Here is a 24,685-nt window from a genome sequence, read left to right as displayed (position 1 = left end):
TACCTCTCACTCTTCAAACTATTAGAGAGACTTAATCCCAGAGGTGATTCTGATGATATAGGAGCTAACATGAACCTTGGCCTCTGTACTGTGTTTGATAGTTTCCCCCTAAATTTATGTCTACCCAGAACTGAGGAATGGGACCTCATTTGGAAGTAGGATCTTTATAGATGTATCAAGTTAAGATATCATACCGGAGTACAGTGGGCCCTAAGTCCAATATGCCTAGTGTCCTTATAAGGAGAGAGAACTTAACACACAGGACATACACGCATGGGAAGGCAGCCACATGACAAAGGATGCAGAGACTGAAGCGATGTATCTACAAGTCAAGGAACACCAAGGACTCCCAGCAATAAATGAAGGTAAAGAAGGGAAGGATCCTTCCCTTGAGCCTTCAGGGGGAGCACGGCCCTGCTGACACCTTGACTTCTGGCTTCCGGCCTCCAGAACTGTGAGGCAATACATTTCTTCCCTAGGAACCTAAAGCAGCTTCCAAAGCCCAACTCACATAAAAAATAAAACCATAAAACACACACACAGATATGTGGTTTATTTTTTTTCAATAAATATACAGTTGTCCCTCAGTATTTCTAGGGGGTTGGTTTCAGGACTCCCTGCAGATACCAAAATCCATGAATACTCAAGTCCTTTATATAAAATGATGTAGAACAATGCATACAATTGGCCCTCTGCATATGAGGATTCCGAGCTATGGATGCAAAACCCAGGGATGCTGATGGTCAACTGTATACGTACTGAAAAATATCTGTGTATAAGGGGACCTGTGTAATTCAAACCTGTGTTGTTCAAGAGTCAACTATGTACATATAAGATTGTTTTTCACTATCACATCCCATCCCTACACACATTCCAAAAGTCACATGGATAAATAAAACATCAGTTTGATTATCATATAAGGAATGGCTTTCTGTTGGTCCCCAAATCACCCTGCAGTACAGGTTTTGGATACAGACAGACCCGAGTTTGCATACAGCTCTACCACTGGGTAGATGTGAACAGTAAAGTGAGTCAGTTAAATTGATGTAGATCTGGTCCCTATATCTATACTATTAGACTAACAATATATATGTTTGTTGTGTGGTGTCGGGGGCATTTGTCATTTTTTGTACCTCTCTGGGTAGACATGAATTTCCTGACCTCCTCCTATGTTTGGGGAATGCCTCAACTGTGAGGCAGCAGCAGCCTCTGGCTGGGGAAGCTGACGGTGTCTGACGCTCCTTTCCAGCAGTCTCACAGCTAAAGGGCAGCATGACTGAGGCTCTACCAATAAGGTGCACTTTGCATGAGAAGCTCAGGGTGTGAAGACTCGGATGGGCACAGAATCCACTCGGGTGAGGTCACAGCTGCCTCCAGATTCCAGCGCATCAGAGGGGGGCGCTGAGGACACCGTCCATGTAGCCCTGGGTGAAGGCTGTGGCGGTGGCAGTGTCTGTGTCTATGTCTGGCTGCACTGCTGTCTTCCCGAGAGCAATTCTGCGGCATGACTGTGGAAATCATTCCTGGTTATGTAGTCTCTAAGCCTAGTTCCTCAATGTTCCTATATGGTTTCAGGAAATTCTTTTTCCTTTTTTAGTCTTTTTTAAAAAATTAAATGAGCAGAGTTGGCTTCTAGACCAACTGACTAACATGCAAGGATTAAATGAGATTAAGTGAGCTAGGAAATGCAGAAATGGTGAATTATTTCCTTTTTTCTTGCTTCCCTACACAGCCCTGAACGAGGATTCTGCCACCAGGTTAATCATGACATTTAGGAATGAGAAGTGGAGAATCTGAAGAGTGGAGAAAGAAAATGTGGTATATACACTCCATGAAATATTATTCTGCCTTAAAAAAGGAGATCCTGCCATTTGCAACAACATGGATGAACCTGGAGGACATTACTCAAGTGAAATAAGCCAGACACAGAAGGACAAATACTGCATGAGTCCACTTATATGAAGTATTGAAAACAGTCAAACTCATAGAAGCAGATAGCAGAATGGTGGTTTCCAGGGATTGGGGAGAGGAGGAAACAGGAAAGTATTAGTCATAGGGTACAAAGTTTCAGTTATGCAAGATAAGTAATTTAATTCTTAATTCCCAGAGATCTATGGCAAAGCATAGTGCCTGGAGTTAACAATACTGTATTGCATACCTAAAAATTTCCCAAGAGGGTAGATCTTGTGTTAAGTTCTTAACACATGATGATGATGATGATGATGATGATGGAGCAGGAGGAAACTTCTGGAAGGGATGGCTAGGTTAACAGCATAGATTGTGGTGATGAGAATATATACTTATCTCCACACTCACCAAGCTGTATACATTAAACATGTGTAGCTTTTTGAATGTGACTCATTCCTCACTAAAGAGGTTCACAAAAACCTAAGGAGGCAGGAGCTGTTTCCTCACAGGCAGACAGGACTATTTGGCAGCCTGTGCTGCAGCCTTTATTCCTGCTGATGATTAAGGTCAGGCCCCACTCGAGTGCCAGGTTAACCAGAGGTGTGCAGTGTGTTAAAGAAGGAGGGGAATTTCACAGCAGGATTCGAGATGAGCTCGGGAGCCTCGGACCAAACTGACGATGAGCCCAAAGAAAGCTCAGGGAGGAAGAGCCTTAAGCCCGGGTTCGGCAAATCCAAATATCAGCTGACAATCTGAACAGGTTGCTTTGCATGTTTGTTGTTATTTATGTTTTATCTGAAGCCTTCAAATCCCTGCACCCCTCCTGCCTGAGCCAACCTCACATCTGAATGCACTAAGCAGCTGTTGCAACTGGGGATTCTCTCCTCTGAAAACGCTGATTAAAAAAAATATAATAAGCTCTCAGCTCCTGCTTATTTTCACAAGTTTCCAGCAACTGGTGCCCTGACAAATGAAGTGTCAAAACATTTCCAAATTAAAACCCTACAGCTCACACACCCCACACCCTCAGCAGGATGGACTTTCCCTGCTCGCACCCAGCACACGCTTGAAGAAACTAAAAATAGCCAGATGGCAATTAACAGAAACTCTGAGACGAATGGGGTGGGTTCCAGCAGGGTCAGTTTTCTGAATGGATTCCAAATGGGGTTCTCAGCCAGCAGTGCTCTGGCCAAGAAAGGGCTTTCATTAAAACTGCATGGAGGAGGCAGAATGGAAAATCAAAATTTGAAAGGTTTAAAGCTATAGCAGAGGTGGAAACTACAGCACCATGCCCAAACCTTCAATAATAGTAATAGTTGCTACTCTGTACTGAGTTCATATGCGGGCTATGTACCGAGCACTTCATAGGCATTGCATCATCTTGACCTTGCTAGGACTCTTAGGAAGTAGCTACTGCTTTTATGATAAAGAAATGGAAGCCCAGAGATGGTAGATCATCTGTGCAAGATCTCAAGGCAAACAGCACAAAGGTCTCCGGCAGGTGCATGGCAAGTGGCCAAGCTGGAGTTTCAACTCAGCATTCCAGCTCCAGAATATAACAGTTGTACAATGCTGCCTCATGCACCCATGGGGATGTTAAAGAAACCACAACGTTTTCACCCCATCCTTAAATCCAAAGAAACGAAAGTCTCCCTTGGAAATTTCAGCCAACTTTCCCTCAGGCAGTACCTTTCAGAAGTTATGTGTGTGGGCTCTAAAGTAAAACTAACTGGGTTCAAATCTTGCCCTTTCATTTACCAATTGTACTAAATCAGGTAAATTATCAACATTTCCAGACCTCAGTTCTCTCATCTCTATAATGGTAAAGATATTAGTAATAAAACTGTAATGACCATCAAAGGAAACTGCTATAGACTGAATGTTTGTGTTCTCTAAAATTCTAACCCCCATGGTATTTGAACATGTGGCCTTTGGGAGGGAATTAGGTCGCAAGAGTGGAACTCTCATGATGGAATTAGTGGCTGTTCCAAAAAGAGACAGGAGAGAGCTTGCTGCCTCTTTCCCTTCAGCCACGTGAAGATAGAGTAAGAAGGCTGCTGTCTATAAGCCAGAAAATAAACCCTCACCAGACACCAGCTCTATAGACACACTGATCTTGGACTATGAGAAATAAATGTTTGTTGTAAGTCACCCAGTCCATGGTATTTTTGTTATATCAGCCAGAACTGACTAAGACACAATGTATGGAAAGCTCTTAGCATGTGTTTGCATGTACTGAGTTCCTCAATAAATAACAGCCATTGGTGTTAATCATGTGCTTTAAGTAATCAGTTCCAATGGGAAAGAATACAAGGGTTTAGTGAAAAGGTAGCATTCTCCATGGACACAGGGGTTATTAAAAATGGTCTTTAGTATGATAAAACAAACAAAAAATGATTTTAAAGGATCTGGAATTGTGGCAGATTTGGAGTTAGGTAGACCAGCCATCCTAGTTTGTCTGGGGCTGAGGGGATTCCTGGGACACTAAAACTGGGACAATGTGCTCTTCTAGTTTTCAGAGGGAAAGGGATATTGACTTCCAGGAGTGGGCAGTGCTGGAAGTAAGAATGGTCATCTCCCCTTTCTTCTTCCCTCATAACAGAAGTGACCCGTCTGAGTGGGACATAGGACTGAGCATGCTTAACCCCAGTGCCTGGAAGGGGCCAGCCTGCCCACTCCCTACTCAAGCATGTGCTCCAGTCGCACATGTGGAAGCTTGCTGGGCAGGGTTCTGGACTTGTCTGGAGAAACCAGTTGTTTAGTGGGTAGAAAAGTTCAGTTTGGGAGAAAAACAAAGTAGGAATCTCTATTTGGACACAAGCCCTATACTCCAAACCTCATTTCTAACAATAAAGCTGGTATCATGGTTTCTACCTGACATCTGTGTCTAGCTCTAAATCAGTTCAGAAATCCAAGGGTAAAAGGGATATAATTAATTGTCAACCATGTGATTAATTATCACCTTCATAAACCCTAACAGATGGGTGCCTATTTTATTTCATTTGCAGATAAACCCATTTTGGGTTGGCAGGAAAAGGGTATTTTATAGAATCAAATGAGGTTAGAGCTAGAAGTGACCTTAAAGGAGACCTGATCCACTGTCTTCATTTTTACAGATGAAAATATATACAAATAAAGTGGTCAAGTGACATAATCCATGTGAAATCCTGAGAAAGAGTCATCTAATGCAAAGTATTAGTATGATGAGTAGTTTGGGGAGTGGTCTTTGAAAGCCGTAACCAAAATTAAAATCAGATTATAGATATATAGAAAATACATTATAGAAAATAGAAAATAGATTATAGATTCAAAGTAAACAAATTCAGAGGGAGACAAGTTTCCCTAAATAAAAATATTACCTCCCAAAAACATCTTCAAGCCATGGATCAATAGTTGAGAGTTGCTTTTTTTTTTTTTAATTTGGCAAGAAACCTTGCTTAGGTCAATAAGACTGCTTACCCACAATCTTGAATACCAGATAAGGTATCAAAAGAAACAAGCTTTTCTCCTCTGTCCTCAGCCTACCCACCTACCATAATCAGGTCCTCCTCATTAGGAATGTTAGCTTCATAACTGTTAACCAGGCATGCCCCACTGGCAAAGGATCCCGGCACCTCAAGACATATGACAAGACTTATGAGACCCTTTAGCCAAGCATGGCCACTTCTGGTCTTACCTTTGTCTCTTATGGTCACCCTCACCCCACCTGGGTACCTAGATTTGGCTTTTAGAATCCTGTCCTGGGTAAGCTGGAGAAAGCCACTTCACCCCGTTTCCTCCAGCCGTAAACCCTGGACAGAATGCATGGAGCAGTTACTTGAAGACTGAAAAGTAAACAGTAGCAGTAGATGGGGAAAGAAGGTCAGAATTTCAAACACTATCAAACTACATCCCCTGACCCTCAACTCATGTCCTGGACTTAACACACCAAAAACAGGCACCATCTGGAGATGCCTTCTAGCTCTGGCTGAAACATCCAGAAAGGGAAGTCCTAATGCTCAGAGCAAGTGTGGAAACCCTCTGTTTTTCCCTTCCTCTTTTCTTTTCCTTCCCCCCTCCCCTCCTCTCTTCTTTTCCTCCTTGCCTTTCTTCCCTTCTCCTATGCTTCAGCCCCCAGCAATATTGTGGTAGTCACATCAGCCTTCAGAAGCCAAAACTATGAGAAGGGGGAAACTTTGTCTGCATTCAATAGTGCCCTCATTCCCAAAGGCTGGGACCAACCGCCTTTCCTTTTTTTCTCTTTGTCTTCTCTCTCTCTCCTTGGCCAATATGTAGGCAAAGTCACAGAAGTGCCCCTCAGAGTGAGCTTTTTTGCCCAGAGACTGAAAAGTATTCCCAAGGAACCAAAAAGTACTAGGGAGATATGGAGAGGAAAGAACTTGGCAAAGCAACCCTATAAAGTTGTTTTGTTGTTGTTGTATGTATAAATTCCTTGGTTTTTCCTCCACCTGTACATGCATGGATTTGATCTTAATTAGCAAACCAAAACTGAGAACTCTGACTAGGTGCCAGACTGACCACTGGGTAACATGTACATGGGACAGATCCAAATGGCACTGCTAAGGCTCTGAAAACAGAATTGACATAGGAATTAGAGCCCTTAGAAGACCAACTAGTGGCATGGAACTCACAGCCTGAACCTAACCAGGTTGAATGACTCTAAAGCAAAAATATCAACATTACCCATAGGCTTTAAACAAGGCCTAGAGTCTTACAACACAATATTGAAAGCACACACAATATCATCCAAATTTTTTTGGCATGTTAAAAATCAGGAAAATCTTAATTCCCTGGGAAAAGAAAAACAACTGAAGGTAACACAGCAGTGATATAGATGTTAGAATTATCTGACAAAAACTTTCAAGCAGCTATTATTAAAAAAAGATCCAACTGGTAATCATGAATACTCCTGAAATCAATGGAAAAACAGAAAGTCAGTCAAAAAACAGACATGAAGAAGAGCGAAATGGAAACTTGGAATCAAAAAATACAATACCCACCATAAAAAAATTTCTGATGGGCTTAATAGCACAATTGAGATGACAAGAGGAAAGAAAGCCACTGGCAAATCAACTTCTAACTGGAGGCCCACTTATCACGATTTTTTTAATCATCATCTCTCTGCTTTAATTAGCTCTTGCTGCATAAAAACCACATCCCAATGCAGTGACTTAAACTGGAAGCAATTTATTATTTCTCCCAGTTCTGGTCTTGCTTGGACTCGCTCACGTTTCTGCATTCAGCTGGAGGGGCGGTTGGACTGGGAAGTCCGAGATGGCCTCACACATAGGTCTGACAATTGGTGCTGACTGCTGTCTGGAGACCCTCAGTTCTCCTCCATGTGACCTCTGAACCTCCAGTAGGCTAAACTGGGCTTCCTCACAGTACAGTGGTCTCAGGGTTCCAAGAGGGTGAGACCAGAAGCCACAAGGCTCATGAAGGCCTAGGCTCTGAAACTCGCCCAATGTCACCTCTGTCATTCTATTGATCAAAGGACAGCACAGAGATGGGGGGTAAAATATTAGACTATTTCTAGATGAAAGAAGCAGCTACATAGCTTTGCAAATAGATATGAACACAGGGAGGCATGACTCATTTGGATCATTATTGCAATGTTCCACCACACCCTTCCTGGGGAATTAATAATGCAATCTCAAAGGCCACAGTCCTACAATTACTGTGGTAGTGGAATAGACTGTGAGGCTCAGAGAAATTTCATATTTTGCCTAAGATCACACATGGGGAAAATATGAAACTAGATCTTATGAGTGCTGATGCCACTGAGAAGTACTCTTTATCTTTGAGATGAACTGTATAGTATTTTGAACACTTTGTTTAACAGGTAGAAGAATAATGAACGACAGCTCTATGATGTGTCCATAATCATTCAGATCCATTTTGTGAAGGAAAGAAATGCAGGCAGTTATGGAGTCTATGAAAAAAAGAGAAAATAAAGTGACACAGTAAGAGCTAGTCCTTAGGTAGCAATAAAGCTCTTAACCTGTTCTGTGCACCAAAACATAGTGCATACAGCCTCCTGAGTTCCCAGAACTCAAAGCTTAATTTCTTTATTGAGGTAAAATTCACATAACATAAAATGAACCATTAATCATTTTAAAGGGTACAGTTCAGTGGCATTTGGTACATTCACCATATTGTACAACCATCACCTCTATCAAGTTCCAAGACATTTTCATCACCCCAAAAGGCAACCCTGTACCCACTTAGCAGCCATTCCCAATTTCTCCATCCCCAAGCCTCTGGCGACCACCAGTTTTCTTTCTCTCTATGGATTTGCTTATTCTGGATGTTTCCTATAAATGCAATCGTATGAGCTTTTGTCACTGGCTTCTTTCACTTAGCACATTTTCATGGTTCATCACATTGAAGGGTGTATCGGCATAACACTCATTTTTATGGATAGCAGAAATAAAAGTAATGCTCATAATGCTCTGTTGTTTGGCTATGCCACATTTTGTTTATCTACTCATAAGGTGATAAGCATTTGGATTGTTTCCACTTTCGGGGCATTATGAGTAATGCTGCTTAAGATTCATGTATAAACAGTTGTTTGAATATCTGCTTTCAATTTTGGGGGGTGTATATAGTTAGGAGTGAAATTTTGGGGTCATATAGTAATTCTATCAAAGCTTAATTTTGTTTCTAGTTTTTGCTAAGTATTCGCAACATGATTAATAACCATTAATATGAGAGGAATAGCCTGCTGCCAGCATTACCTTGTCTCTAAAGTCAACGTGGTTCTGGAGGATGGCTCTGTGGTAAGTGGCTGTCCTCACAAAATCTTGCATCATGTTCTGCTGCTGGGAGATGCAACCATAAAACTGTAAGGAAAAGAGAAAGGGAGGAAGTGTAAACAACCCGCAAGGCAGCACCTGCGTGAGCATCTGGTTCTTACAGCCACCTGGTCAAGGCAGGCTTAGCCTAACACACAGGGAAGCTGAGGCTTTGACAGATGCAGTGACTGGTCGACACTGGCCCTATCTGTGAGGCTTAGAACTCCAAGTAGTCCCCAGACTTCTGACTGCTACTCCATACAATAGTTTCAGGCCTAGATCTTGGCCAGGTAAGTGCTCAGGTGCCCTCATCAAAGCAGAGGCTATGAGAGAGCACAGATCAAGAATACAGAAATAAGAGAAAACGGCCAGGGCCAAAAGGGATGGCCCCAATGAGTCCCATCAGCTCAGAGATAAAAAGAGATCTTGGGTAGAATGCCTGGTTGGGGGTGGGGGTGGGGCCAAAAGTAGCAATGGTGATAATCCCAATGAGGCATGCCAGTTGGCGAAAGTGCTGCATACAAATCCATAAGCAATAAATATCTTCACTCTAACTGCCATCATTTGGTAGTTTCCAATTCCCAGGCACCACTCTAAGTTCTTCACATGCATCCTAATATCAAATTCAATCATCACAACAATCAGATGAATTATGTTCCCAGGTTGAGGAAACTGAGGTTTAGAAACATAGAAACTTGCCCAGGACCTGACAACTTGCTAAGTGACAGGTAGGGATTCCAATCCAGGTGCTGCTATTGTTGCTGCTCAGGGGACCATGCTCTCAGACCCACTGCAGTACAGTATCACTCGTCTCTTCTCCACCCACCACCCCGCTCAGGTGTATCCACAGGCGTGCGTCACCTTGAAACAAGTCAATTCCACCTGGGGTAGCTTCCCTGACCTGGAAGTATTGTGTGGCAGACGCCTCTTCTGTCCGCTGGCTAAACACTGAGTATTTCTTTTTCTCATTCCGGCATCTTTTCAAGGTATTTGAAAATGCGCTGAATTCTGCAAGGAGAAAGAAGCAAATATGTGTCCAGACCCTGGAAACCATGAACTCACCGATGCGCTCTACAAAATTCCAACTGAGAGAATATTGGAAGATTATAACAGCATGTTCACGGCTGAGCACACGAGTGACGAGGACTGGCAAGGTGGAAATGGGTCCTGCTCCACGGTGTGACACCCTTATTTACACTTGTCAGACATATTTGCATTCACAAATGTTAAGTGAGAGCATCATGGAACACAGACAGCGACTGGCTCATCAAATTCTCACGCTCCCGGGCTCTAAATGCTTCCAGGCTTATTCTCAGTATGTGCTCTGGGGAAGGTGATTGCTGATGATACAGAAAAAATATATACATGAGTACAAAATATGTGTATGTAAATGAATATATATGTATATAAATCTCATTCTATTGTGTAGTGTCAGGGTTTTTTTTTTCAGTTAGTATTTTCTAGGCATACAGAGAAAAGGCAAAATAGCTGGGGATATGTGAATACAAGGGAATGCTTTCTATTATTTGAGGGGAAAAATACGTAAGTGAAGGCTCAAAAAATATCTCAGAAATGATGTTAATAACACAGCATGTACAGTTGTCAAATTTGGTGACTTCTGCCTTAAAAATGTCTCTCAAATCCTCCCCTGTGGTCCTCACCTCCCCTGTGGTCCACCTGGCGTTGTGACCAGGTCTTTCCCTTACAGCCCACGTGGGTACCTAATGCCCCCCTCTCTCACCATGAGCTCCAGCGCTCCATTCTCTGTGCCCGAGTGGGTACCCACGCCCGCTTCTCCCTCACACACATCTGCACTGCATTCTCTGCACGTACAAACTCCCATGTCAACCTGGTCCAGGCCTGACTTCTTAAAATATTATTAGTGGTTATATCAGGGAACTATTTTTCCTTCCTGGCTTTCTTGTCTGCATTTCTAATTTTTAATTGAATTTATTGGGGTGATACTGGTTAATAAATTCTATAGGTTTCAAGTGTACAAATCTATAACACATCATCTGTATACTGTTTGCATGTTCACCACCCAAAATCAAGTCTCTTTCCATCACCATTTATCCCCCTATACCTTCTTCCACCTTCCTCACCCCCCTTTCCCTCTGGTAATCACCAGACTGTGTCTGTGAGGGTTTTATTTTGCTTAATCCCTTCACTTTTTTCACCCAGTCCCCCAACCTTCCTCCCCTTTAATAGCGGTCAGTCTATTCCCTGTATCTATGAGTCGGTTTCTATTTTGCTTGTTTATTTTGTTCATTAGATTCCACATACAAGTGAAATCATGTGGTATTTGTCTTTGTCTGACTGGCTCATTTCACTTAGCATAATACTCTTCAGGTGCAGCCATGCTGTCACAAAAGGTGAGATTTCCTTCTTTTAAGGCTGCGTAGTATTCCACTGTGTAAATACCACACCTTTTTTATCCACTCATCTACTGACGGGCACTTGGGCTGCTTCCAAATCTTGGCTATTGTAAATAACGCTGCAGTGAACATAGGGGTGCATATATTCTTTCAAATCAGTGTTTGGGGTTTCTTCAAATATATTCCCCTGGGTCAAAGGGCAGCTCCATTTTTAATTTTTTGAGGAACCTCCATACTGTTTTCCACAGTGGCTGCCCCAGTCTGCATGCCCTCCAGCAGGGCTCCCTTTCCCCCACACCCTCGCCAGCACTTGTTTGTTGATTTATTGATGGCAGCCATTCTGACAGGTGTGAGGTGATATCTCATGTGGTTTTAATTTGCATTTCTCATTAGTGGCATTGCGCATCTTTTCATATGTCTATTGGCCATCTGTATGCTCTCTTTCGAGAAGCATCTATTCAGGTCATTTGCCCATTTCTAATTGAATTTTGTTTTTTGGGTGTTGAGTTTTATAAGTGCTTTATAAATTTTGGATATTAACTCCTTATCAGATGTATCAATGGCGAGGGAGATCTCTGGAGTCTTTCATGAGGGCACTAATCTCATTCACAAGGGCTCTCCCCTCATGATCTGATCACTTCCCAAGGGCCCCCCACACCGCCACCTCGGGGATTAGGCTTCAGCTATGAACTGGGGGAGGAGGCGGTACACAGCATTCGTCTCTGGCGACACTAACTGAAGAATCCAAAATGAGGCGTACTCACAGCCCATCTCCCTCTCTTCCTCCCTCTCCAAGCTAGGGGGAGGGGCTCCTGGGAAGAGGCCTGAAGGGATCTTTAACTCCAACAGGTCAGTTTGCCTTTGGAGAACATTTTGGCAAGGAGTATGGTTTTTTGAATGGAGGAGCCTTTTGATCTAAAGTCGCTATTTGTTTGAAAGATGTCATTAATTCTGTAGAGCCAGGATGGCTCCCAGAAAGGAAAGAAAGGGCAGCTGTTCCGAACACAATCAAGTCTAAATGGATGTTCACATTTGCATATTGGCCCCTTCAGCTGCTCAGGGCAGAGAAGCTGGGGGGGACATGGGTCAGAGCCACTGCCCTGGAATAATGAGATCCCTGTGGGGCATTTCCCAGGAGTCCGAGGGTAGTAGAGTCTACAGGGATGGGGGCCACCCTCCAATACTGTAAAAGCCAAGTCTGCTGCGGCATGGATTATGAGCGAAATGGAAACTCCTTTCAAGGACACAGTTATCCGCATTGTATCTGAAGAATATGACCTGGGGGACCTGCCATTGTAACCACTCTGGCTGTAAACCATCACCTTTTGTCATTTTTTCACAAATATATAGATATAATCTTCTCTCATGGAGATATTAGCCAAGCTTATGGCAGTTCCACACCAAGGCCGTGGTTATTTTCCTTCGGATTCTCAGCGTTGACGTCGGTTTCTTCTTGACAAACCATTACTTTTCAGTTTGAGCATGTAGCGATACTCATGGATCAATAGACTGCGGAGGCATGCCACTTCCCTTCTGCTCCGTTACTCCTAAAAGCCCATACTGAAGGGAGCTGTTTTCCTTTGCTTGCTTCTGTTTACAAGAGATACTGCCTGTGGGCCTTTACATAAAAAGTTTATTTACATAGAGACTAGCATCATTCTGTGCCAAGAAAGGGTAATACCTGTCTGACTGCCTCAGCTGTTCTGGCCACATGTCCCAAAATTATACCGGAAAATCCACAACTGACAATATGATAATCATGGTGTAGACTTTTAAAAAATAATACTACTTATCAAACTCTAGACCCTGTTACAGGATGGCTTGTGGGCTATCCTGAATAATTTACAAACAGCTCACTTTTATTCTCTCTAGTCCATCGGCTCAAGTTTGCCAAATTAAGCTCTTTTCACTGTGCACCTAAGGAAGTTATCTATTTTCCTGTAGTTAGTACACAAAAAGGACAACATTGACCACGTGCCCCTATTCAGCTCTCCTTTCCTTGGTTTCATGGTCTGGGTGCTTCCCCCTCGGAATGGATGTGGCTTAGGGTAGGCGGCACTGATCCCACATCCCCTCTGTGGTCAGAGCTAGAGAAATAGGATGGTATCTGAGGGCATCGTTCAGGAAGGATAAATGTGATGCCAGCAGCTGCGATGATCTTGTCCCCATCAGCCCCTTATTAGTTCTCTGTACAACATACGGCATAATAATTACTATTGTATTTGTCTAGATGCATATTTTTTTTCTGTCTTACCCAATAAATTGTAGAGTCTATGAAGGTAAAAAGATTTATTCACCATTAAATCTTGGTGCTTAATATGATACCTGGTATATTAAGAATCCAATAAGGATCACTAAATGGATAAGTGGATGAAAATATTCTTTCTTTTTTCTCCCTTTCCTGTCTTCCTATTATTATTATTCTTAATTATTATTTGGCAACCCCTTCAACTCTCCTCCTGACTGGTCCAGGTCTCCCAAAGTGATTACCTTAGAACCAAGGGTTTATTTTTCTCACTGATTCACTTATTCCCTAATCAGAGGTGAACTTAACTATTTGGGCTCAGTTGCTCTATCTTTTAGAGACGTTTAATCAATCAAAAATTTCTTCTAGTTGGGTATCGCTGGCAGGACCAAATTATCTTTGGTCTATGATGCATGTAAAGTCAAAACCTATTCACCATCTGAACTCCTAAATCTCAGTACCACTAAGTTCTCTCTCTGTCTCTCTTAACAAAGAGGGACATAATATTTGCATAAGAAAGTTTCCAATACGTTCTTTATCCCAACTCCCAAAGTTAGATACATTTTAGAAAATTTTCTGTACAGATATACTGGGGGGGGGGGGGGGGGAGCACCCATATTTCCAGAGAAAGGCACAGCAGCCTCAGTTGATGGGAGGTGAAGCAGGATAGGAAAATGAATACATTTTAATCATAAATACTTGCAGGGGACTCTGCTGTTGAGTAAATTCAACATCAGGGTGGCCTAAGAAGGGCCTCATATAAGCAGGTTGACTTAGTAAAGTAGCAAAAGGATTTAGAAATAATGGAGATTCTCTGAGAGCCACAAATAGATAACCTTATTATGTTTCTATTCCACACATGAGAAAACCAGAAAAATGGACTGCTTCTCCAAACTTCAAGCTAATTTCTCTTTTATTGCTATTATCTCCTTTAAAAAAAAATGTCCTTATTCCTTGAAAGCAATTGCCAAATCAACCTCTCTTAAAACAAAGGTACGTATAAGCTCTAAGAAAATGAATGTATTACTTGGTTTTTTTCTTCTCTTTAAGTCTTATAATTAGCAACAAAACCTACAATTTGTAATCTATATTAACACTTACCTAATATTATTTTTGTGCAGCCAGAACATTAGTACAATGATTTCCAACCTTTTTCAACTCACGACACACATAAACTAATTAATAAAATTCTGTGGCACACCAAAAATAAATATTTTTTGCTGATCTGACCAAAAAATAGGTATAATTTTGATTCACTCATACAAGACCACTATTGTTGTGTTGGCTGTTGTCGCTTTTTAACTTGACAAGCTAAGGGAAAAGAGGTCAGTGCCCCTCACTAAACACTCAGTTATTGCCCGTTTTAAAAATTCTTACAGCACATCAGTGTGCCTGCCACGACACACTGGTTGAAAATCGCTGCATTAGTACAAAGCACTGGGAAGGGCTTCTGTGTATTTGTCACATCTCTAAATGTCAAGAATTTTATGTTAAAAAATTTGGCCACAGATCTTGTCAAATTTCAAAGGCAATTTTCATGCATGTCTTTATTTTTCATATGTTTTTATTGATTTCAGAGAGAGGAAGGAAGAGGGAGCTAGAGAAAAAACACTGATGAGAGAGAAATATCTATTCGCTGCCTCCTGCACATCCCCTACTGGGGATCCAGCCCACAACCCAGGCATGTGCACATCTTAAAAACCAATTAAACACTCACTGAGATGACCAGCAGTGACCTAAACATTAATAAGAAATAGTGAGCTTCACCATTTATGAAAGTAAAGACAGACTGTTCATATGTTTGAATACTGAGCCAGGTCTCTGATCCCTATGGGGTCTTAGTGCACTTGCCCTAACACTTCACCCATCAATAAGGGAAGTGCGAGATCTAAGACCTGTGCAGTCTCCAATAAGCAGAAGCGTTGGGGTCAGCCCTGGCTAGAGGAATACTGACTGAGTCACAGCAGGAACAAGATTTAAGGAAAGGATATCAGTGAAAACTATTATTGGCAAGTGGTGGAAACTCAACTAAGTTTAACTGAGACAGGAACTTTATGGCTCACAAAACTGAAAAATCCAGGATTAAAATTTTATTTTCAAGAATGCCTGTGTCCAGGAGTTCCAATGATATTAAGACTTGACTCCCCTCCCCTCCCCTCCTTTCTCTCTCCTCTCCACTCCCTCTCTCTTACTACTATTTCTCTCTCTTGCTCGCTATTTCTCTGTTTTAGCTTCATGCTCAGGCAGCCTTACCCCAGAACTACACTGCTACCAGCTCAGCAAGCTCAGTCCTTCCCAAATGTTCCAACAAAAGCCCCAGACTGAGTCTCATTGAACGAAGTTAAAGACCTATCTCTGAATCAATGGCTATAGCCAGGGATCAGGGCCAATTGAGGAGACTTGAGTCAGCTCTATTGAGACCCAAAGGAAAATTGAGCTTCTGTTATCTGAAGAAAGGTTGAGTAGATTAAAGGCAGGCCAAACCACAGCTGACCGTCACTGAAAGAGAGGTAGAAACTCTATAGGCTAAGGTGAAACGGGAAGTAGGAGTGGGGAAAAACTGCTTCAGGGGACAGTGAGCCATGGAAAATAGACATTCAGATTCATGGCTTCTGAAATGTCTGAGCTTGGGCCAGCCTAAACCCGGTTTTGCTCCCAGCAGCAGGCTATTGTTTTGAAAGATCATTACAAAGCAATTGATCTAGCATTTCTGGTTCTATAACGTGATGAATCTATAACCCTGCTTTATTTTACCAGCTTGACTTTCCTGTTCACACTCTCTAAGAGTATCTGGCCCTGCTCACAGCTCCCATATTCCACCCAGTAGGCTAGTTAAGGATGAGCTACTGATTAAAGGGTAGCTCAGCCTGAACCAGGAAACCCAGACACTGTTATAAATAGAGACCAGCTGTAGGGCTCAAAAGGGGGTGGGTTGGGTGTGAATCTCCATCCTGTTTTGCCCACCTTATGCCTGCTATCCTGGAGAAATGACTGACCGTGTTCCCTCTCACACTCAAGAGTCCAGTTTTGGATGATAAATAATTGATCCATCCTAGCTATAAGGAGATGCAGTCTTGGGGGAGGTGGCCATGCTGGGTCAAATACAAGAGGAAGAGGCACCTGAGAGAGAGATGAGACAGAGAGATGCAGATGGGGGAGACCATGCAGGGATCCCTGCTTCCCCACGATGGCTCCAGGACTCGCTCCTCCTCAAAGGCCACGAGACATTTCCTTACAGTAACTTCCCCCTTTGAACTTGAGCTACTTTGTATAGGTAGCCTTGACTAGAAGGGAAATTCTCCACCCTGCAACAATTTTTTCCCCTGAATCATTGCCAGTTTACTGGGAGGTTTTTGTTTCGTTTTGATTTGGTCTGATTTTTGGTTTTACTAACAATTTTTATGTTGTACTCATTTCAAGTGGTTATTTATTTAGTGAATCAGTCAATATGCAATTGGGCTGATTTCTACAATTGTGTTTCAAACCTACTACAGTGAAGACCCTCCAGTATTTACATTACTTAAGATCAAGACTGAATTCCACAAAGCCGCCTAGTCACATGAAGGTCACCAGACTTGTAGAAAGACAAATGGTACCTCAGTTCACTAAGTGAGGCCAGAATGCACCTTCTGGAGCATTTAACATATATTCACAGAGGGACTAATTTATTTATGTGGCAGCATAAGCTGTTATTCAATTAGTCCTCGTGGCTTCCCAAGGCCTCTGCATGCCTCCCAGCAAGCAAAGCAGCACAGGTGAGCCCCAAACAGGTGGCACATTTCCAGTTTGAATAGAATTTACAGTTTAAAAAATATCGTTTAACAACTTAAATTGACATTTTTTTATGGCTGTCTATACTCTACTCTCTACATTCCCCAAACATGTCCTAACTCTGGGTAAGCATTAATATAACCTAACACAAAATTTTAAAAATTGAAATAGCAGCCTGTAGCTTCAGTACATATAATGTTTGGGCACTTTCATTTTACCAAGTGAAAACTTAGCATAATAGGTAGACACAGAAATCTCTCTGGGCTTTCCTCTTTATATAGTAACTGAAAACAAGTAAGACAAAAATCCCATAAACTCAGTTTAAAAAGTCTGTATCTGTTGCAAGGAGTACTTTGTACCTGGCAGACTTGAGATTTTATGTGACATAAAAAGATCAGTTCAGATGACAAGTAGCATCTTTTGGTTTTGCAATACACTTTTAAGATCTAGCTCTCTTCCCACTCAAACATGGATTTAACAGCAAAAACGTGCTGCCTTATGAGAAATTAATCTTGTCTTAATTTTTAAGAAATCAAAATGCACCTACTGTAGTTTGTTCAATGATGTGACTCTATAATTGTCTAAGTACATGCGTGTGCATGTGTCTTCTCAGCTCAATCACTTTGTTTTTGTCTCGTTTTCTCGGTCACATTTATATAGCTGGTCCACTGGGTTCGAAGTGACTGAGCAGAGACTAAATCCAGCCCAGAGGCATTTTAAAATTTGACCATCATGTGTCTCAAAAATCAGAAACAACTCACATGTGAATTCCTGGTTAAAATTGTGCAGCGCTATATCCCTGGGTCTGAATTTCTCCGTGGTGATCATCCGCAAGAGGGGAGTGGCTGCTGCCACCTTTTGAATGAACACAAGACCTGCAGTTCTCCACAGCTGCCATCATTCTCTTTTATTTGCAGCCCACTTCATGCATTTTCATGACCTGCCTGGACACTGTAGGCACATGAGTCTGTGCCTCCATATCCCCTACAATCCATTACAAAACTTAGTGGACAGCACGATTGCAAATTAAAATATCAGTTACTTCCCTTCGAAGCACCATGAAATCATAAAAGCTAAGGAAAATGACTGTCAGACACACTTTATCATGCTATCTTTTAATCACTACTTCATTTCAGGTTTACAGGAGGAGCTGTTGGGTTTCACAGCAATGCCATTATTTTCCTGCTTTGTGCGGACACTCAGTAGGGCAGGTGCAAAGTCTAGAGCTATTAGATAAAATCCTATGAATTAGTCATGTCATTCCCAAACAGCTTATTTTCATATGGATATGGTACTGTGGACCGACCTACAGTGTGATCTCAGCTGTGAAGGTGAGTTTTTATTAGACCACCCACCTCCCCTCACCTTCCCCTGTAATTATGGAATGATCTACGGGACGCAGTGTAACATCCACCGCTGAAGACCAATGCCCCTCAGGAAGCATGCCCACTGCACTGCATTATCATCACCCCCTAACAAACCTAACCAACAGCCTACTTCTATTACCAGCAACCAATGGATTAATTAAATCCAGGGATATTGGTTATCATTCAACATTTTCATAAACACAACCAGCAGTTCTTTTTATATGTGTGGCTTACCTGAAGCTTTAACTGCACCCAGCTCTAGAATGAGTGTTGAGTTTAGAACCTTGGTACTCTTTCCAACCTTATTAGAAACCCACTTGAAAATTTTTCTTCAGATCTAAATGTCAAGAGAAGTTTTGCCTGACATAGTCTGCTTACTCGCCACGGTCTCCTTATGGACACTGGGAAATTTATTAATCAATAGTGTTTCCTCTTTTGCCTGGGTGCCAGGATTCTCAGAGCCAAAGTCATGGCTTGGGAGTAATATTTGCCGGGTCCTATATTATACAGATTTGTGTTTTAATTTCCTCTTGGCCTCAGTCTTCTGTGCTTTCCAGATTTTCCCTGAACTTGTATGAATGTGTGTGGAAACTCAAATTCTCAGTGGCAAATGTTGGCAGATACATGCATGGATGAACGATAGATAAAAAGATTGATCTGTTAATTCCATCGTGCCTATAGGAGGATTTCACAAACATTGGTTAAATCGCTCCGCAATTTTCTGCCTCACTTTCTACACAATAACCCACCCTGCTCTGAACAGCAAATGCAGGGACTTTGGAAGCAACAGTGTTGGTCCCATATGCTGAGAGCAGATGGGAGCTGCAATGTCTTCACAGTAGCAGCTGCCCAGGAACCAAAGTGAAGAGGAGGAGGCTGGGGACAGAGCATGAGGCGAGAGAAACACAAAAGAGCAATCAGGAGCAGAGGAGAGAGACTTCCTGCTACCACTCTCAGCCATGGTTAAAAAGCAAGCACACGTGTACAAACTGCTCCATTTGATCATATTTTCACATTTATGGTATCACCATGTTCAATCCCCACTGCCAAGAGGTAGGACGGTCTCCACTGTACAGCTAAAGAAGAGACACAGCCACAGTTTCCTCCAAGTCAAATTAGCAAGGCCAATGTTCACTCCGATACCGGGATCTGCACTCCAGAAAGTGGGAAATTCTACAACATAGGAAATCCTCCAGTGGCATGTTCTACCCTGGAAGATGCTGCCTAAGTACTAATCTAGGATGGCTGGGAAGAAAAAGAGCAAAGATAAAATTAACACCTAACAGATCAATGTGGCATAAGCAACAGAGAAATGACTTCGGCTGCAGCCAGAAAGACTGGCTAGACAGGGAAATGATTTTGATTCCAAATGTTACAAAATCATGACAGCAACGCGTTCTCTGGGTGTAACTGCAGAATTTCCTTCTTTGAGATGTTTCTTTGAAGATTAGTTATCTATTATTCTAGGCTGGCAAAATTTAGCCAAGTACATAAAAAATTACTCTGGCCGATCCCGAACTGTCCTTATAAACCAAGTAACTGTCAATTTCACAGTGTATGATTTATCACAGTAAGACATGAAGAACATCAAGTTTCGAGTGATGTCATCATCATAGCTCAATAAGATGTCCCTCGTTTATGCTCCCCTCCAACAATAACAATTTGGTATCCATCTACGGATAAACGTGCCTTTGCTAGAGCTGTGGGACCCAGTCTCACATATCAAGGGACCCAGGAGGGTAACAGACATTCAGATCTTGGTCACAGCCCTGGATCCTGCAGTGGCCCATGATCCAGCTCCAGCCCCTCTGTGCCATGGTCCAGGAGCCCCTGGAAAACACTGTCTTAGAAGTCACCCATGGATAAGAGACTTTGTGACAGTCCGTGGTTGGAGCAAGAAGATACACATTTGGATGCATTAGAGAAGAAAATAAGAACAGTTTGACTTTACCTGCATTACTCCTCCCCGAAGCCAATACAGCTTAAGGACAAGAGAGATCTTCTCAGCCTCCGATTTCTACTATGGAAGAAAGTGAGGAGCACGTAAGTGAGCACCTGGCTTCCCCAGCTATACAGGACACTGCCGAAGAGGCTCACTGCTCTCTCTCTCTCTCACCACGTCCAGAGCACAGAATCATGAACAGCATGATTCGAGAGTCAAGAACACTCAATGGGGAAAGGACAACGATTTCTTTAATAAATGGTGCTGGGAAAACTGGATAACCACACACAGAAGAATGTAACTAGACCCCTGTGTTAAACCACTTACAAAAGTGAACACAAAACAGATTATGGACTTAAATGTAAGATCCAAAACTATAAAACTCCTAGAAGAAAACAGAAAATAAAGCTCCTTCAAACTAGCCTATCTGGCTTTCAATTCTGCTCTACCATTTGCTACTTGTGCGACCTTGGATGAGTTACTTACCCTCTCTGTGTCTCCATTTTGTCCTTTGTAAAATAAAAATGATAATACCTATCCCCTAGGGTTGTTGTTGAGTGTATATATATATATATATATATATATATACACACACACACACACACACACACACACACACAATATAAAATATAATAAGTAGTGTTAGCTCAGGTTAGAAATTATTTTGTTTTGCTGAGGAAAATGAGTAGACATAGGTCTGAATTTTATCCAAGCAGCCCCTAGGGCTCCTCACCACTGCGAATCTGTTTCTTTCACAATTATGGCAGGGTAGGATGGCCCTTTCTGAGTTTTTTTTCTTTGAAGGTCTAGCACAGAAATTCCCACCAGCACTATGGAGGGAAGGCAAGAAAGCCAGCGTTTCTTGGAAGGCTGCAGGCCTTAGAACAGCCTGAGCCGAGGGGACCAAGTGCTGGCGGTGACTCAGCTCCTTATTAAAAAGCATTTATTGATCACCCGTGGTGTGCTAAGCACAGAATGGGGCTGCGGAGGGAGATGCAGACAAAATTAGAAATAAGGCCCCCATCCTCAAGGAATACGTGACTACACACACGCACACACACACACCCCTACAAAGCAGTGCATTGTTACATACAAAATGAGGTAGGATAATTCACACTCAGAATCCAAGGAGACAGAGTGGTGCGTTCACTCCATCAGGGAAGCTGTGCTTAGAGGAGGTGGAAGGTGGGCCGGAGGCAGGAGGAATCTGGACAGGCAGAGGGGAAGAAGGACGGTGACGACCTGAAGCAAAGCTCCCAGAAGGGAGACTTTTCAGTCCCTGCACAGGCCTGGAAGTGGCCTGGTTTTTCAGCGTGAAGGGGCACATATAAGGAGTTACAGAGAAAATATTAAAACTGAACAGAAGGGTCATCACTTGGTGATGTGACGTTAAATGCAAAAGTTGGATGTGTCATCTCATGCAACAGGTAGTCTGCGTGGCTTTTTGAGGAGGGTCTGATAACAACTTTAGCAATTTCCTTTGCTTTGGTCCTGCCATGGATATCATAGTTGACTTTTTTACCAGTCCCATCAAAATCCATTAGGTTGCAACCCATATGAGGGCAGGGAGTCTGCCTCTGGCCTATTCTGCACTGTCCAGGACAGGGACTGGGACACTGTGGGAGCCATTCTCTACTACAGTGAACAAGTGAAAACCTCCTATTTAGTAACTGTTAATATAGACGAGTGCGTAGCACACAAGCAGCTCTCCAGAAGCACTGCCATGCTCTCCTCCACCCCCACCCTCACCCCACTGCACCCCCGAAAAGGCAGCGTCAGACAGAGTACGCAGCCCAGCGCGAGTCCTGCCCACCGAGCCGAGCAGCCGAGCCTCCCCACGCAGGCTGTGCGCTTCACGGGCACCCACGCAGACCGCGAACAGAGCCGTGTCGCCGGGACTGCTCTGCACAGCGGCCCTGCACAGGGCAAGCTCGCCATGCCACACCCAACTTGCACGTTCCTTTCACGCTTCAGAATTCTAGAACAACTTCAAAACCCCTTCCTGCTGTCAGAGCAGAAAGCGAACCGAAGCGCGGACGGAGCAGAGAGCAGCCGTAACAGCGCAAACATGAGGACGGATTCCCAACGGCACCGGCCGCTGCAGTGGGTGTTTTTAAGGGTGCTGGAAGAAAAGGGTCCTCCTGAATGTCTGCAGAGAGGGAGAATGGGGAGGTCACCACTTTAAAAGCTTGGACTGTGTACCTGCAGCCAAAGACGCAGAGAAAGCCCGGCGATTGGTATAAAAGATTCAAGGGTGCGAGGTCAACCTGGCGGGGAGCAGCTCGGGCTCTGAGCAGCATGGGACACAAGGGTTCACGGGTGATGCAGACTCAGAAAGACTTCAGGAAACACACTGAAAAGGGTCAGGGCTGTTGCTAAGGAGTTTACCAGTTCCTTCTGGAGGTGAGATCAGCGGAATGTCACTATTTATTATTGGAGTCTCAGACGTGTGTCTGTGATTTCTACATCATATAAAAGAAGATAATTTAGAAGACTGTATGCCATTAAAACCCTATGGAGGTTCCTTATTCACAAGTTGCTTTGATATCCCCTGTCCTTAAGGGTTGAGTTAAAGAAGTTCCGTAACTAAGGATAGGAATATAGCCTAGGTGGTCCCCCGGGTGATAAGCCCAGTTAAGATTCTAGTTGGTGGCAAGGTTGGGCCGAACAAGTAATCTAACAAGGAGGTAAGGGCAAGGTTGGTTTCTGAGTGGAAGTTAAAATAATGCAAACACAAAGAAAGCATCAATTACCATATATCTTACCTTGCTTGCAAATGCCTTACTGACAAATTGTGCACATTTTATTAGAATGACTTCCATTTAATAGAAATTCACCAATGACAAGGTGATATTGGCCATAGCTCAACTGGGTTACCTTACAAAGATCAAAACTGGGAGCTCAACCTCTGTGGCTGCTGAGGAATGTGAACAGATGGACAAGCAGCGGTGGAGCAAGAGTGATGGGGAAGCTAGATCTCCAATGCCACAGAGCTGCTGTGGGTGGCAGGGGGCTCACAGGGGCGCATGGATTGGCCTCGCCGTACCAGTCCCAGGTGGGCTGCTCTGCCTTTGAGTGAACACCCTGAGCCATTTGAAACCCCAGAAGCAACACTGTAAACATCAAGATGATAGACTGTCCCTGCTGTGCCTCTCTTACAGCTATGATTATAGCACGTGTGACAGTTACCGGGGCACACAGTCACCTCCCTGCTGGACTCCACGCTCCTGGAAAGTGCGGCTGTGCCTGGTTCATTTGTGGATCTCCCACAGTGACTAGCCCAGCACCGGGCCCACAGTGGACACTTAGGAGTGTGCTGGGCTGCCTACCTTACATCCATTATCTCATTTAATCAACCAGCAGTCCTCTGTAGGGTGTCCTGGAATGATCTCCATTTCACAATGAGGAAACTGAACCTTAGAAAGATAACGTAACTGTTACTAAGTTACACAACTGACAGGTGACAGCACCAGGATCTACACACACATACAAAAAAAAAACAACCCCCCAAAAAACAACAGCCTCATGTCTTTAACTACCATATAAACCTGCTTTTAAATCAGGGATTGGCAAACCAGGACCCATGGGCCAAATCTAGCCTCTGACCTGTTTTTGTACCACCTATAAGCTAAGAATAGTTTTTACATTTTCATGTAGTTTTTTAAAAAAATCAAAGCAAGAATAATATAGGCTGTCCCCCAAAAATGTATGCACACACTTTGAATAATTATAAAGGTAGTGTTTATTAGACTACATTTCATTTTCAAAATTGAGCTATCAGCTGTTAAAGTGTGTATGCATTTTGGGAGGACACCCTATACTTTACAACAAATGGAAATTACATGAAATTCAAATGTCAGTGTTTAAAAATTAAGCCTTATTGCAGTGCAGCCACACTCGCTCTTTTACATATTGCCTGTGCTGCTTCCATGTGATAACGGCAGAGCTGAGTAGTTATGACAAAGGCAGTATGGCTCGTGAAACCTAAACTATTTCCTAGCTGGACCTTTATGGGAAAAGTTCATTCACCCCATGTCTAGATACACAGCTAAGAAGCAGACACACTTCTCTGTCCAGTTGTGCAGACAGACTGGCACACAAGGTCAGAGAAATCACGGAGTGATGAACATCAGGTCAGCTTGAGAGCCGCCCCACCTGAAGGCCCTGGCTACAACCTGGCCACACCTGGAACCAGTGAGGCGGATGCAAGGCACCTGGCTCAGGCCCATTTGCTGGCAGAGGAGGCATTGCTGATGGCAGCTCTGAAGGTCACTGAGGATGCT

The 24,685-nt window shown here is 43.1% G+C and overlaps 1 protein-coding gene across 2 annotated transcripts in view; it reads right to left on the bottom strand.

The window, feature by feature from the left end:
* Window positions 1-24,685, bottom strand: part of LOC107538094 (histone-arginine methyltransferase CARM1-like) — a 180,638-nt gene that overhangs the window by 80,549 nt on the left and 75,404 nt on the right. For both annotated transcript variants that reach the window (XM_087823164.1, XM_087823165.1), the window contains exons 3-4: window positions 9,604-9,710; window positions 8,646-8,750 (exon numbers count right to left, since the gene is read on the bottom strand). In XM_087823164.1, coding sequence (XP_087679290.1) covers window positions 8,646-8,750; window positions 9,604-9,710 — 212 coding nt within the window. The remainder of the gene's footprint in view (window positions 1-8,645; window positions 8,751-9,603; window positions 9,711-24,685) is intronic.

The sequence above is a fragment of the Miniopterus natalensis genome, chromosome 12, assembly GCF_054644295.1.
Source record: "Miniopterus natalensis isolate mMinNat1 chromosome 12, mMinNat1.hap1, whole genome shotgun sequence".
NCBI classification, from domain to species: Eukaryota; Metazoa; Chordata; class Mammalia; order Chiroptera; family Miniopteridae; genus Miniopterus; species Miniopterus natalensis.
The sequence above is the reverse complement of the archived record's forward strand: the minus strand, read 5'-3'. Positions and strand labels throughout refer to the sequence as shown.